At 42.5% G+C, this 15960-nt stretch overlaps 2 protein-coding genes across 2 annotated transcripts; one reads left to right on the top strand and one right to left on the bottom strand.

The window, feature by feature from the left end:
* The first annotated feature begins 1521 nt into the window (after positions 1-1521).
* Positions 1522-3589, top strand: LOC311147791 (peptidyl-prolyl cis-trans isomerase FKBP1A-like). The gene is made up of 5 exons (XM_084184572.1): positions 1522-1610; positions 1726-1773; positions 2425-2537; positions 2714-2889; positions 3140-3589. Exons 1-4 carry the CDS (start codon positions 1523-1525, stop codon positions 2840-2842), a joined length of 378 nt encoding a protein of 125 aa, XP_084040698.1. The 5' UTR covers position 1522; the 3' UTR covers positions 2843-2889; positions 3140-3589.
* Positions 3590-4626: 1037 nt separating this feature from the next.
* On the bottom strand, positions 4627-10279 carry LOC311148118 (syntaphilin-like; the record flags this gene model as incomplete). Its single annotated transcript, XM_084185021.1, has 4 exons — positions 4627-7139; positions 7595-7744; positions 8131-8265; positions 10179-10279. The coding sequence occupies 4 exons, from the start codon at positions 10277-10279 to the stop codon at positions 5837-5839; spliced, it is 1689 nt and encodes a 562-aa protein (XP_084041147.1). The 3' UTR covers positions 4627-5836.
* Positions 10280-15960: the final 5681 nt, after the last annotated feature.

A 15960-nucleotide genomic window follows, 5' to 3' on the forward strand; every position in this document is an offset into this window, starting at 1 on the left:
ACCCTACTTCGTAGCATGTTGTCGACCTGTAAGAAAAAGCTTTGACAACAAAACACTGAAGAGCACTCCTGGGAGGAGCAATCTTTGCCCAAGATGTAGTATACTCTACACACAACGAAAAACTCACCTACCTTGTCTTCTATATCCACTTTTCGCTCACCTGCGTAGCCGAGTTAAGAAAATAGGAAGTGATGCTATGCGCCCAGGGATTTATAGGGGATGGGGGCGCATCACACTCGTGGTACGGAATTACTCTGATATTAATATCTTGACTCATCCTGCCGCCAGGCGGAAGGATATTTCATTGAGTGACTAGCATAGTCCCTCAAGCAAAATAGAACAGAAGGACCTGCCCACGTCAGAAGTAACCTGTATTGATCTTCGGAGCAGGGTGCCTGGTTGATTTTGTTTAGTTGATTTCTTCTTTCATAGTTTGTATGATTATAATAAAATAAATAACCCGCATTATTTCCTTTTTGGGATCCTTATTATCCACCCGCACAGTAAGTGGCGGAATGCACATCCAATTGAAACTGCATGGTTTCCTGAGTTGTAGTGGGAGGACCACACACCATATCATAAAATATTTTTATAACTAACCCAAGATAGACCACAGCCTGTCGTTTCTAATGGGAACAAATGATTCGTAGAGGCAGAACAAGCAAGGAGTGGGGCAGAGCCAAGCACTAGCTAGCAAGATGTTTGCATATTTCCGTTAGGTAACGCCTACTCCGTGAAGTGCACGTGTGCAATAACTCAATTCGCCCTTGCACTCCTAAACAACGCTTTTTTTTTTCCTTTGGCAAAGGGTAAAATCTACAAAACCTAGTCCACTCTGTTCGTAACAGATTATAGTTTTGGGGAAAGAAAACTGTATTGAGATCAAATGTTTAATCGATGAGAAAATGTCGGCAGAAATCCATCTTGCTCCAGCTTCCCCCACCGCCGGCCACAGGGTTTTCTCTCATCACCATATTTGGTAGTGAGTAGAAACGCCAACCGGATGCTTCACATTTATACATCCGGTGGAATATCTGGCTCATTGTTCTATCTGTGATGTCATCGCGTGACTCCAAGTTTACTTCAAAATGATGGTTATGATATGAATATTTGCGCATAAAGGCGTTTCCACCGCCATTTCTCGCATAATACATTTTACCGACACAAAAATATGTCGAACGAACAAATGATCTGTCGGCACTTATAACAGTGTACCGTAACTTAATGTTTCCATCACAGATGTCTTTACTTTATATATATATAAATATGTAAATATGGAATGACTTTACTCTCATAACTGGATGGAAACGTGGTTAATGACATCAACTTTAATTAATTTATATTTCTAGAAATTGTTGAGTGTCAACCAATTGTTGTTTTTATGTTTTCATCATCTCTCTTGAAAAATGAAACTACATCAATGTAGGTGGGCCTTAAAATATGACCAGGTAGGCTTACACTAATTCTCGTCATATAACTGGTATTGGCCATTTTATATTGCCCTCCCCCTTTCTTGAATTCAATGAGCTGGACTTCCAGTTTCAGTTTGCATTGTAGTGCGTCGGAGAGTAAAATGGGAGTAGAAATCGAGACCATAACCCCTGGTGATGGTAAGGAACAAACAGTAAATATGATTAAATTAGCCAAGTGGATGTTGCTAAATTCAAAATATTAAGTCGTTAACACAATACTTAGCTAATTATTTCCCTTTCTTCCATCTTTTAGGACAGACATTTCCCAAAAAAGGACAGACATGCGTTGTGCATTATGTCGGTGAGTCAGCAAGCTAACCAGCTTGATAGCTAGTTAGCTTAGTTAGCTATTGTCAGTTGTCCACTTTCGTCGGCAACAATGTAAATGTTGTGATATTTATATAATGTGTGTGTAATCTGCCAAACGATATTGTCTCATAATATAACTAACAATTAGTTAAACGATTTGCTTAGCTAATTCAAGTAATTTTTATACGGCTAAAGTAGTTGTACACCCTAGCTAAGTTATCGTTTGTAGCTAGTAGCTAGTTGCCGCCCGTACATTTAAGTCATTTAGCAGACGGTCTTATCCAGAGCGACTTACAGTTAGTGAGTCCATACATTTTCATACTGCCCTCCCGTGGGAATTGAACCCACAACCCTGGCGTTGCAAACGCCATGCTCTACCAACTGAGCTACACGGGACTACTACTAACGTTACTAGCTAGCTAGCTAATTGACAGTTTCCTCAAATCAGTGAGAATGAATGTAATAAAGATTAATGTATCTTTAGGAAATAAATTGGCTAGTTAGCCAGTAGCCGATAATGTTTGTCCAGGGTACTGTAATTAAATATTTTAATCCATGAATGCTAGCTAGCAATTTTGGAGGGGACAGAATATAGGTAACGTTACACGGCTGTATAACTAACCTTCTCTCAATCCTATCGCAGGCTCACTGACTGATGGAACCAAGTTTGACTCTTCCCGGGACAGAGGCAAGCCTTTCAAGTTCAAGATTGGCAAGCAGGAGGTGATCCGTGGCTGGGAGGAGGGGGTTGGCCAGGTAAGAAGGGTCTCCTGGGTGTGTTTACATTAGATATCCCCTTGAATGATTGCACCACTTATTTCAATCACTTGGAAAATCCAAAATTGGCAAGGACACAAGCAATTTTAGGGTTATATTAGATGCGTCTTGATGATAATAATATGACCTTTCTTTTTGTTTCACCTTCCCCACAGATGAGTGTGGGCCAGAGGGCAACTCTGACCTGCACGCCGGACTTCGCCTATGGCAGCAAAGGGCACCCTGGCATCATTCCACCCAACTCTACCCTCATCTTCGATGTGGAGCTGATGGGCCTGGAGTGATGCTTGTGTGCAATTACTACATGTTTAATTCCACTCAAATTTTCAGGGTGAGACAATTCTGCATGCAAATCGCCTGCACAAATTGCACTACTACATTGTTAGTGTTGAAGGAGTACTTTACATTTTTACATTTTAGTCATTTAGCAGACGCTCTTATCCAGAGCGATTTACAACACAGTTATATGAGCTTAAGTGCTCATTAGTGTGTTTAACAAGCTTTGGTGCTCATCTCCCATAATCCCCTCTGTCGTGTCTCTTCTGTTAACCACATAATTGTATCCCTGTCCCTTTCTACAGGTTGACTCCTATCTCGGGAACATGGAGGAAAAGGCAAAAGGAAGATTAATGCACTTGACTCCTGTAAAAGACTAATCTATAGCTTCACCACTTCACTCTCCTTTCCATTTAGATTCAAATGTGTTTGTCACTTGCTTAAAATACCTTATTCTTGTTCTTTCTTGTATTAGAAGACCCTAACAAGTCATAGGCCATACCTTTCAGATATCATGTCATTTTATTGTAATGTATGTTTTTTATGGTCTTTTTTGTTGTGAAATTTGTAAGTCATGCCTGCCATCGGGTAGGTACTGATACAATTTTGGATAAAGTATCATTACGCATATTCAATTTGATCTCATTCTTGTGGCTCTATGAGTGGCCTTGCTTTAGCAACTTTTCAGAAAATGTGTTATTGTGGACATGATAATTGAGAAAGAAATTATGAATAAATGACTTTCCCCAAATGGATTGGATTAATGTAATTGGATTGCAGAAGTTGACAAAGGGAAAAAAAAACAAAATGTTTTCCAAGTCAGCAATCAGGTTTTCAAGATATAACTTTCTAAATACAGAGATACTGCTGGTTTGATTGCTGACATTCAAAACATTTTGGGACTATCAACAATGGACTAATGACACAAACACCAAAATAGTTTTTGGGTGGAATTTTCATTTAAATGTAAAAAAAAATAAAATGTTTTGGTTAATATATATTTGTTCCAGTAACGTTAACTTTCTGTATTAAACACTGAATAGACGGACAAGCATGGCACAAGATGTCTGTTGGCAAGACCAAATATTACATGTGTAATTCAATCTGGTCATTATTATAGTGCCAAACTCACATAATATGCTGGCAAGTATAGTTATCCTCTCAAGCAACAAAATGGGTCAATTTCCTATGGTATGTTTGAATACAATGATCACCCTTTATCCCCAAGTCAGCTTGACCTTGTGTTCTCTAAACTAGGATAGTTTGGTCTGATTTCTCCAATACATTTTCCTTGTATCACTGGTTTTATGTTTCACAGTATCTGACAACTGTATACCAATTATTTCAAGTGACGCTCTGAGAAGTGTTGAGGGCATGTTTGAACACCATTAGTAATCACAAGGGAAGGCAAAATAGAGTCCCTTTGTTTTGGGCCAAACATTATCATTCACAGTACTATTCCAGAATTATACCATCATACTATTCCAGAAGATTTGATAAGTTGCATGATTTTGTTTTCAGAGGATTAGTGACGCGCTAAAACCAGATTTTAAGGAACCTGTTCAGCAAGCTATGGATCTGTAGAATTACATTTCCCCAAACACAATAATGAGTAAACTCCCACCCCATTGGTTGATGAAAAAAATTATGTTCCTCATCCCTAAGAGCTTTCGATAGGATGTTCTATCAACTTCAAAAAGAGACTTTGAATGTATTTTTTATTTCATATTGATTCCTAGGCGTCTCTAATTCTCTCAGAGCACACTTCAATAGATGACACACAGACAAAGGCAACTTTCAGTTTATTTTCAAAGGGAGGAGGAAATACATCCAGAGCTATTTACGCTTTGCATTCTAAAGCTTTTTGTGCAATTTATCAACCCAAGTAAAGACATTTCATCATTGCTTTTTATCATTGATTTTGACCTCTGAATAATTGAGACAAATCTGTCACTGTAGCATTGGCGGCACGATGTGGCTCAAAAGCAGACTTGCATGGTTAATGTTTGATAACATGCAAAGCCAAGTGTGGGGAAAAAAGTGCAACGTCAAATATCTAGGCTAACTATTGGAAACAATTGATAATATTCGTAATATTGTAAATTGTGAAATTTAGCAAATGGTATATATGCCTTAACAACAATAAATACATAGCTGGCATTTTTTTATGACTGGCATTCAGCATTTGCATGGATAGTGACAGTGCTAGTCTTATTCAGAATTGTTATCTTATCCTTGGACTATAAATAAAATTCATGAAACCAGAAGATAAACTTTGGATCCCTGAAATGTAATAGATTCTCTATCTCCCGGTCGTTGTGCAAACACATATTTTTCCATCCTCAATTTTCTTGAGAAAATAAAGAATTCAAAGACATTCAACTAGAACTCCTACTCAGGTCCCTCATTCACTTAGCGCTAGAAACTAAAATAAAATGTTGCTGATGTTTCTAACAAGATGAACCGTATTCACCCCAATTTCAAAGACAACACTAGAAGATTTATGGAGCATACATCAAAGTCTTCAAGGTTCAAATGTAGCAGGTCTGTTTAAAGTGAGGTAATGGCAAAAGGTTGAACATTTCTCAGGTTTACATGCACTGTACAGTTGTACAGTCATGGTAGACACTGTAGACCAGTGTCAAAAAGTCAATTTAAGCAGGCTAATGCATTCCCCATCAAATCACTATTGCATTAGATTTTCTTTGATAGCAAGGCATGATTACAAATCTAACAGAAACAGGCTTGAACTATACAATTAGCCTAATTCCTGTCTGCTGTAACCAATAAACAAAATTCACAAAGGTCAACTGCAATAAAATCGGATCATGTAAATCTCAAGGTCATCCTCAAATCAGACACGTGGTGGGTGGAGAATAAAAAGCAATAGTAGTTTAAGTCCAAATCAAAGTCTGTATAATTGCCGTTGTGGCTGTGGCTCGTAAGAGGTTGGGGTTGCATGGTTGCTGTGAGGGGAGTCAGGGGACTAAGGAGTAAAGTTGTCAGATATTGGTCGCCCCATTCATGCTTGTGGGGGCACGGCCCTGGCCACATCCCCTGCGTCGCAGAGAGTGAAGGGCCACAGCGCAGCAACCCCGTAGCAGAGAGCCAATGTGGTAGACAGGCATGACCTCCCGCGGGGCCCCATGGCACAGCCAGGCCACTGTCGGCACCACCGGCATGGCCACCGCCAACAGGTCCACCAGGAAGTATTGGCTCCAGAAGTTCCGCTGGGGAGCCCCCTCCTCCCCCTCTTCCACAACAATTTCAACTTCAACAGCCTCCTCCTTCTCTTCCTCCTCCACCTCCACCACTGTCACGCTTCCTTGCCTCTCTGGTGAATACAGTGGCCCAGGCTTGGGCTGGCAGGTTTGGGCCACTGTTGGCATTCTTGTCATCTCCACAGGGCCATCTGGAGGCAGCGGCTCTAGGTTGTAGGAGAGCTGGGGAGGAGGGGAGGAAGACAAGAAGGGAGGGAACGGCTGGGGAGGAGAGGGGGAAGACAAGGAGGGAGGGAACAGTTGTTGCTCGGAGTAGACTGGGGTGATGTCGGTTGTTGCCAGGGAGATGACGCTTAGCTCTTCTCCCCCTCCTTCCTCCGAGACCCAGGTCATGGTGGGGCTGCAGGCCTGGGATCGGACCTCCGGTTTCACATCTGTCATGGGGGCAGCAGCAGCCGCTGCCACTGCAGCCGGGGGCTCCTCCTGGGGGAGGTGCAGGAAGAGGTGGTGATGCGGGAGGTAGGTGTGTCCGCTGCACCTGCAGCTGTTACCCAGGGAGTGGCAGGAGTGGGAGAGAGGCAGGACAGCCCCCCCGCTGTACAGCCTCTCGTAGGTGGAGGAGCGTGGCATGGTGGAGGAGAAGGGGCCACGGGCGGAGCCGGCTGGGTTTTGTTCTGACAGAAGGGCTGCTTCCAGGAGCAGGTGGGTCCGTCCCCCTTCTGCCCGTGCCGCTGCACGCAGGTCAGGCCCTGGGATGTTTCCATTGCGGTCCAGATGCAGGCCCTCACTGCTCAGCCGTGTGTAGGTGGTGCTGCGGCTCAGGGTGCTGGCTGGGGAGCAACCACAGGAGCGGGACTTGACAGGTCGGGGTCCCTGCGGTGAGAGGTATGGCTTTTGGTCGTGGGGGGATTTTTCTGGGGTGCCGAGATTTGATCGTACTGTCTCCACGACCTCATGTAGGTGCTGAATCTCCCTGCGTGCCTCCTTTAGAGCAAGCTGGGCCTCCACACGGTGACACTCCTCCTCTATCCAGTCCTCCTGCATCCGACACAGCTGGGTCCTCATTTCAGTTATCTCACTGTCCCTGACAGAGAGGAGAGAGATAGAGAGAGATAGAGAGAGAGAGAGAGAGAGAGAGAGAGAGAGAGAGAGAGAGAGAGAGAGAGAGAGAGAGAGAGAGAGAGAGAGAGAGAGAGAGAGAGAGAGAGAGAGAGAGAGAGGGAGGGAGATTGAGAGTATGAGGGCTTCCCAAGGAAAAGGAATCAATGTGCGGTATGCCTTGAGAGGCATGAGAAGTCTGAGATACAATCCCAGTTTCTGTAGTGAAATGTAAGACCGTTATTGATGTTGCTATTTTTGTAATCATAGCTTGGTTACATGTAACCCAAGAGCTGGGTTGTGGATGAGACACTTCTATTGACCATGAGATCTACAATATGCAATTTAAAAAAAATTGTCAGCCACTCAGCCTACATCTGAAGTACCACATTGGTCAGGAATATTCTGCTTCTGTGTCACAACGCATCCCTCCAGACTCACCTGTGCTGCAGCATCTCAACATTCTCCCTTAGCCTGGCTCGCAGGTGTCTGATACACACCTCCTTCTGCTGCAGCGGGGTGAGGTACTGCTCTGGTGTGGGGGGGCGGATCCCGTGGTTATCACTGCAGGTGGCATGCTTCGCCTGACGCCTGGGTTTGCATAGGGGTGTGAAGGAGAGTTTATAGTGATGATCAGTTATGCATCAGAGATCAATCATCAGATAATAACAAGAAGGGAGTTTTCAGTAAAAGTGAGAAGCCTGTTTTATATCTTATGAGTAGATATCAGTGGGGTTTTTATGCAAGCTCTGCATCTTTTGGTTTTTATAATAAATTATGAATCTCAAGACTACATTATATTCCCCCCCTTTTATTGCAAGGCAGATTCTGCACCTTATTCTTAAAACATTTGCTTGGTGTTCTTCTGAATCATCTTTACTGCATGATATTTTGGGCTCAACTTAAAAAAAACGATTCCTAAAACAAAACTATATTTGCGTGTGTCTTGCATATGATGTACAGATGCTGTGTCATACCTGGGTGTGCCAGGGTATGTCCGGGCTGTAGGACTGCCCTCACTAGCCCTGCCAGGGTAAGTGTTGGTGGGGTAAGTGTTGGTATTGGAGGCATTGCTATGGGAATGGCACCCACTGCTAGTAGCCACTGACCGCCTGCAACAGAGGCTATGTTAATGTTACACATTGATGAGACTCTTATCTTCAGTCACAAACATTAAGAAAACAAACTAAATCAATGCATTGCTTCCAAAAACTCACTCACTATACATGTGGTACTATTTTACTCTAACATTTTCATACATCATCACTTGGGATCATCACACAGCAAAAAAAGACAATAGCGAGAGAAGGGAGCAGCAGTACCTGCGCTGACCTGCAGAGGGCTTCCGACTGGGAGGGAGTGACATGGGTGTGGACCACTGCTATCGCTCTGCTGCTGGCTCCAAGAGGAAGGCTAGGAAGATGGCTTACTGCACAATACATAATGTACAAACATAGAGAAAACAGAATGGACGTAGACAGGAGATAATCCATTAAAAACTAGCATGGAAAAGCAATCAATTTTGTGGACATTTCCTCTACCTACCAGATACCGGTTTTAATCCCTGGGCAAGGACATAGTCCTATGTCATGGTCTCAAACGGTGTATTAAAGAAACACATTCATCATAAGACAATGAAGTATTTGTTATTATTATTTTTTTTTTTTTTGGGGGGGGGGGGGGGGGGGGGGTGTTGTAGGATTACTGTTTGTTGTGGCCCTGACTGCCCTGCATGTTAGGAGCCCATTGATGAGTAAACCAGTCTGGCCATCAGGAGCCCTTCAACAGATAAAGAAGCCTTTCACAGGACAGACCAGGACGGACACAGGGCATTCTGTGAGTCCATCACCCATCTCACTGCCGCACACGCCATCCCTGGTAACCACAGACAGCCGGGAATAAACATAAATCATATAATATCCACTGGCAAAATCCAAAGAACCAATAAATAACAATAAATAACAAAACCAGACCAGTTGGTACAGAAACCGATTTTAAAAGGTGCTACGCAAACAGGGTTGCCTCATCAGCAAGTCTGTGGCTGACTGAGCTGAGCAGTAATGCTCAAACAATAATGGAGGAAAAACGTATGATCAAAGAGAACATCCCTGCTGAGCACAAAGCAGCTCAGAGATACAAAGGCATGGCATGCCTGTGATATGCCACGTGATATGGTTGTCTACTGTCACTGTGCCAATGGGACATTTGAGGACACAGTACATTTGATCAATACATGAAAGAATGGGAGAGGCAGGGATCACAACTAGGCCTACCCTACAGGGGATACTGTAGGGCCCCTGCGCAACAGGTGGTGGGGTCACGCAATGTACTTCTTACGTAATTGTGAGCAGCATCAGACAGCATAACTGGGTTGTAGGATGAGGGTGAATTAACGGGAATAAGGTTTAATGTTGGCTGATAATTTGATTGACATTATGCAGTAATATGCCACCTACCTAGGTTTCAGTGAAATTACTGAATAAGGTTGAGCATGGTGCTTTACGTAATCTGTACAATGCAGAAGGGTAGGGAGCGCTGTATAGGCTTTTCCCTCTTGAACCAACTGAATATTGCCACTACAATTGGCAATATTTTGATCAGTGCCTTCTTTTCCTATAGACGCGCGCGCTGTTGATGAATGGACAAGACGCCGAAAGCCATAAGCACAAAACATATCAGTTGCATCTCCGTGCGTCACTGCGAGAGACATTGACATTATAGAAAACAATTACTACACCATAGATGATATGCCATTATAAATCTAAAAGCAAAATCCTACCAGCCAACATCACTTTCCGGTGAACCCAAACATCCCATCCAACGTTTGGAATCTTCGGGACGAGGCAGAAATAGGTGACAAACGAATTTAGGCCTGGCTGTGCCCTACATAGGCTACTGTGATTCAATACACCAGCCTCCTCTCTGATGCAGCGATTACCTGACTCCGTGGTCTCTAACATAGCAGTACACTAACAAGGTGACACGATTCCCAACATTTACCATTTTTGCTCATAAACTGTCCTACATCGTGGAGTAGAATTTGTCCCCGCCGGACTTGTGTATGGACGCCTGAGAACCGTCACCAGTGGCATGTAGATGGTTACTGTGCTGCTGATGAGAGTCCATGCCGGGAGCCACCTGTGTGAAACGAGCCACAATAAGGATTAGCCACAATAGTGGAATTTGCGGTTTGCCTTCAAAATAAAAGTCCCCCACTGTGATTCAAACATAAAAATAGTGGAATCATGCTAGAATTGGAGTAGATAATGCTAAACAAGGTCGGAATGTTGTTATATAAATTCAACAAAAGACAATAATATAAAAACAGTTGAAATCGCACTGTGGATATATTAGACTTTAGAATTGCATTGGGGGCATAAATGCACTGTACACTTACCTATGGATCTTGGGTCCATGAAATTGTGTATTGCACAGGTGTAAACCTACTCAGTGACATCCACGGATTACAATTCTGAAGTTGACACAAATATTAGCGTCATAGCTCATATTAAGGAACTTTAACTGTGGGAAATCACCTCACTATTCAGCCTATTGTCAAAGTTGCGTCAATTCAAATCTGGTATTAGGAACAAAAGAGGTCAACACGACTTCTAAGATATACTAGTTATTTTAATTAATGCAAAAACCTTCAATGGTAAATATGATGTTTCGTATATACGGGCTCTTTGAAATACCTCGCAGGGCACTTCAGAGAACTGTGGTCCTCTGTAGCTCAGCTGGTAGAGCACGGCGCTTGTAACGCCAAGGTAGTGGGTTCGATCCCCGGGACCACCCATACACAAAAATGTATGCACGCATGACTGTAAGTCGCTTTGGATAAAAGCGTCTGCTAAATGGTGTATTATTATTATTATTAACTAAAAACATTGTTGCAGATCCAATACTCAAATACTCTGACAGAGGGAATTTCCCACTTCTCTGCTGGCCAATTAGAGTAAAGACTTGAGCGTGGTTTAAACTTTACTCAGCCAATCCGTTGGTTCAGGGGTTGGTCCCATCTCCTCGGCGCCATTTGTTGCACACTTCAGCCAGGCACAAGTTTATCATAACAACCTGTCATAGTGAGAAGAGCCAGCTCCCTTAGACATCATTCCTACGTCCAAGGAAGGTTCACAGATCACAAAGAACCAGCATAGTCTAGCATTTGGAGACACAATCCTTATCTTATTTTACCCCCTAAAACAGCTCTTCACATCAATCACAGCCTGCCAGGTGTCACAACCTACATTAGCCCAGTCAAGAATGCATTCTTTCTAAGTTAGTCATCCCATCAATTTAGGAGAATAATGAATCCCCAATACTATTGTGAGTAAAGAACATTCATATTGCAATGTACATACAGCCTAAACTATGGATCTTCAGTCCATGAAATGGGGTTTCAGCCTTTTATTTCGAAGGCAAAACCGCAAATTCCACTATTGTGGCTAATCCTTATTGTGGCTAGCTTCAAACAGGTCGGAGAACCTGCCATGAAGAAGATTTTTAGGCAATTGCGTATACCAGGGTTCTTCAATTCCGGTCCTGGAGGGCCGAAACACTTCTGTTTTTTATTTCTACCTGGTAGTTAATTGTACTCACCTGGTGTCCCAGGTCTGAATTAGCCCCTGATTAGAAGGAGAGGATGAAAAACAGAGGTGTTTCGGCCCTCCAGGACCGGAACTGAAGAACCCTGGCGTATACTCATCGGATTCTCTTAAAAGAGACAATGGATCATGGCGCATCATTCGGCAATTATCTAACGCCTAACAATGGTGGGGAATCTGGGGATGGTCTGATGGTAGTATCTTGCCAACATGTGTATTTACAAGGGGCATGGGTGTTTGGGACCAAAACAAATTCAGGTCAGGGCAACAGTGATGTATGTACAGTTGAAGTCGGAAGTTTACATACACCTTAGCCAAATACATTTAAACTCAGTTTTTCACAATTCCTGACATTTAATCCTAGTAATAATTCCCTGTCTTAGGTCAGTTCAGATCACCACTTTATTTTAAGAATGTGAAATGTCAGAATAATAGTAGAGATAATTATTTATTTAAGCTTTTATTTCTTTCATCACATTCCCAGTGGGTCAGAAGTTTACATACACTCAATTAGTATTTGGTAGCATTGCCTTTAAATTGTTTAACTTGGGTCAAACGTTTCGTGTAGCCTTCCACAAGCTTCACACAATAAGTTGGGTGAATTTTGGCCCATTCCTCCTGACAGAGCTGGTGTAACTGAGTCAGGTTTGTAGGCCTCCTTACTCGCACATGCTTTTTCAGTTCTGCCCACAAATGTTCTATAGGATTGAGGTCAGGGCTTTGTGATGGCCACTCCAATACCTTGACTTTGTTGTCCTTAAGCCATTTTGCCACAACTTTGGAAGTATGCTTGGGGTCATTGTCCATTTGGAAGACCCATTTGCGACCAAGCTTTAACTTCCTGACTGATGTCTTGAGATGTTGCTTCAATATATCCACATAATTTTATTTCCTCATTATGCCATCTATTTTGTGAAGTGCACCAGTCCCTCCTGCAGCAAAGCACCCCCACTGCATGATGCTGCCACCCCTGTGCTTCACGGTTGGGATGGTGTTCTTCGTTGCAAACCGTAGTCTGGCTTTTTAATGGCGGTTTTGGAGCAGTGGCTTCTTCCTTGCTGAGCGGCCTTTCAGGTGATGTCGATATAGGACTAGTTTTACTGTGGATATAGATACTTTTGTACCTGTTTCCTCCAGCATCTTCACAAGGTCATTTGCTGTTGTTCTGGGATTGATTTGCAAAGTACCAAAGCCATCCAAAGTACGTTCATCTCTAGGAGACAGAACGTGTCTCCTTCCTGAGCGGTATGATGGCTGCGTGGTCCCATGGTGTTTATACTTGCGTACTATTGTTTGAACAGATGAACGTGGTACCTTCAGGCGTTTGGAAATTGCTCCCAATGATGAACCAGATTTGTGGAGGTCTACAATTTATTTTCTGAGGTCTTGGCTGATTTCTTTTGATTTTCCAATGATGTCAAGCAAAGAGGCACTGAGTTTGAAGGTAGGCCTTGAAATACATCCACAGGTACACCTCCAATTGACTCAAATGATGTCAATTAGCCTATCAGAAGCTTCTAAAGCCATGACATCATTTTCTGGAATTTTCCAAACTGTTTAAAAGGCACAGTCAACTAAGTGTATGTAAACTTCTGACCCACTGGAATTGTGATACAGTGAATTATACAGTGAGGGAAAAAAGTATTTGATCCCCTGCTGATTTTGTACGTTTGCCCACTGACAAAGAAATGATCAGTCTATAATTTTAATGGTAGGTTTATTTGAACAGTGAGAGACAGAATAACAACAAAAAAATCCTGAAAAATGCATGTCAAAAATGTTATAAATTGATTTGCATTTTAATGAGGGAAATAAGTATTTGACCCCCTCTCAATCAGAAAGATTTCTGGCTCCCAGGTGTCTTTTATACAGGTAACGAGCTGAGATTAGGAGCACACTCTTAAAGGGAGTGCTCCTAATCTCAGCTTGTTACCTGTATAAAAGACACCTGTCCACAGAAGCAATCAATCAATCAGATTCCAAACTCTCCACCATGGCCAAGACCAAGGAGCTCTCCAAGGATGTCAGGGACAAGATTGTAGACCTACACAAGGCTGGAATGGGCTACAAGACCATCGCCAAGCAGCTTGGTGAGAAGGTGACAACAGTTGGTGCGATTATTCGCAAATGGAAGAAACATAAAATAACTGTCAATCTCCCTCGACCTGGGGCTCCATGCAAGATCTCACCTCATGGAGTTGCAATGATCATGAGAACGGTGAGGAATCAGCCCTGAACTACACGGGAGGATCTTGTCAATGATCTCAAGGCAGCTGGGACCATAGTCACCAAGAAATCAATTGGTAACACACTACGCTGTGAAGGACTGAAATCCTGCAGCGCCCGCAAGGTCCCCCTGCTCAAGAAAGCACATATACAGGCCCATCTGAAGAATGCCAATGAACATCTGAATGATTCAGAGGAGAACTGGGTGAAAGTGTTGTGGTCAGATGAGACCAAAATGGAGCTATTTGGCATCAACTCAACTCGCCGTGTTTGGAGGAGGAGGAATGCTGCCTATGACCCCAAGAACACCATCCCCACCGTCAAACATGGAGGTGGAAACATTATGCTTTGGGGGTGTTTATCTGCTAAGGGGACAGGACAACCAAAGGGACAATGGACGGGGCCATGTACTGTCAAATCTTGGGTGAGAACCTCCTTCTCTCAGCCAGGGCATTGAAAATGGGTTGTGGATGGGTATTCCAGCATGACAATGACCCAAAACACACAGCCAAGGCAACAAAGGAGTGGCACAAGAAGAAGCACATTAAGGTCCTGGAGTGGCCTAGCCAGTCTCCAGACCTTAATCCCATAGAAAATCTGTGGAGGGAGCTGAAGGTTCGAGTTGCCAAATGTCAGCCTCGAAACCTTAATGACTTGGAGAAGATCTGCAAAGAGGAGTGGGACAAAATCCTTCCTGAGATGTGTGCAAACCTGGTGGCCAACTACAAGAAACGTCTGACCTCTGTGATTGCCAACAAGGGTTTTGCCACCAAGTACTAAGTCATGTTTTGCAGAGGGGTCAAATACGTATTTCTCTCATTAAAATGCAAATCAATTTATAACATTTTTGACATGCGTTTTTCTGGATTTTTTTGTTGTTATTCTGTCTCTCACTGTTCAAATAAACCTACCATTAAAATTATAGACTGATCATTTCTTTGTCTATGGGCAAATGTACAAAATCAGCAGGGGATCAAATACTTTTTTCCCTCACTGTAAGTGAAATAATCTGTCTGTAAACAATTGTTGGAAAAATTACTTGAGTCATGCAGAAAGTAGATGTCCTATCCGACTTGCCAAGACTTTAGTTTGTTAACAAGACATTTGTGGAGCGGTTGAAAAACAAGTTTTAATGACTCCAACCTAAGTGTATGTAAACTTCCGACTTCAACTGTAATATGTAATTTTTTTAATAGATTAATTAAAATCCATGCCATTGTATCCTCATTACTCTTAAAAGTATTAGCTCAACATCATTCTATGGTGAACTTGCACTTCTTTTAATTGAGACTTTATATACATACTTTACAAACATTGAAGAAGGCTGCTTAAACATTTCATTGAATAAGATTCACTGTTCTATTTACAGATCGTTAAGAATAAAAAAAAAATGTAACCAGTAAAAAAAATTGCTGAATTAAAAACACTGAACTAAAACTGCCATTACTAAATTACTGAAATTGGTAAATCTAACTAATCCTAGTCTGTCGGCATAATGAACAATAACAACACAACCATCTTATTCAAACAAGTAAATTAAACCTAAAGCTCTTGAACAAAACAATAACAGAACATTCCAAAACCTTTACTCTGACCCAATGAGCAAAAACCCTGTCCAAATGATGTCTTGTAGCAAGCCCTGCTTTCTCACAAAGGGAGTGACTAACTTGGGTCTGGGTCCTGGGAGATACAGAGGTGCCATAACTATCTCATTAGTGCTGGTAAGTGCTGTATATCACAACCCAGTTTGGTAAATTATCAAAAGGATATTTATTGGTGTAATCAGTTCTTAATTAGTGTCCATCCTCTGAGATGCTACCCTCCTAAGGTCCATGTATGACGAGGCTATCTAGACCGCTAGAGTTTTGTGCAGTTGTTGACAGATAACATTGAGTCTATGAACAAGGCACAATTAGCAGGCGTCTTCATATCAAAACCTCCTCCTCTTCCTCCACTACGAGTCCTCCTCTACGCCTC

The sequence above is a fragment of the Coregonus lavaretus genome (genome assembly GCF_964263955.1).
Source record: "Coregonus lavaretus genome assembly, chromosome: 20".
Classification (NCBI taxonomy): domain Eukaryota; kingdom Metazoa; phylum Chordata; class Actinopteri; order Salmoniformes; family Salmonidae; genus Coregonus; species Coregonus lavaretus.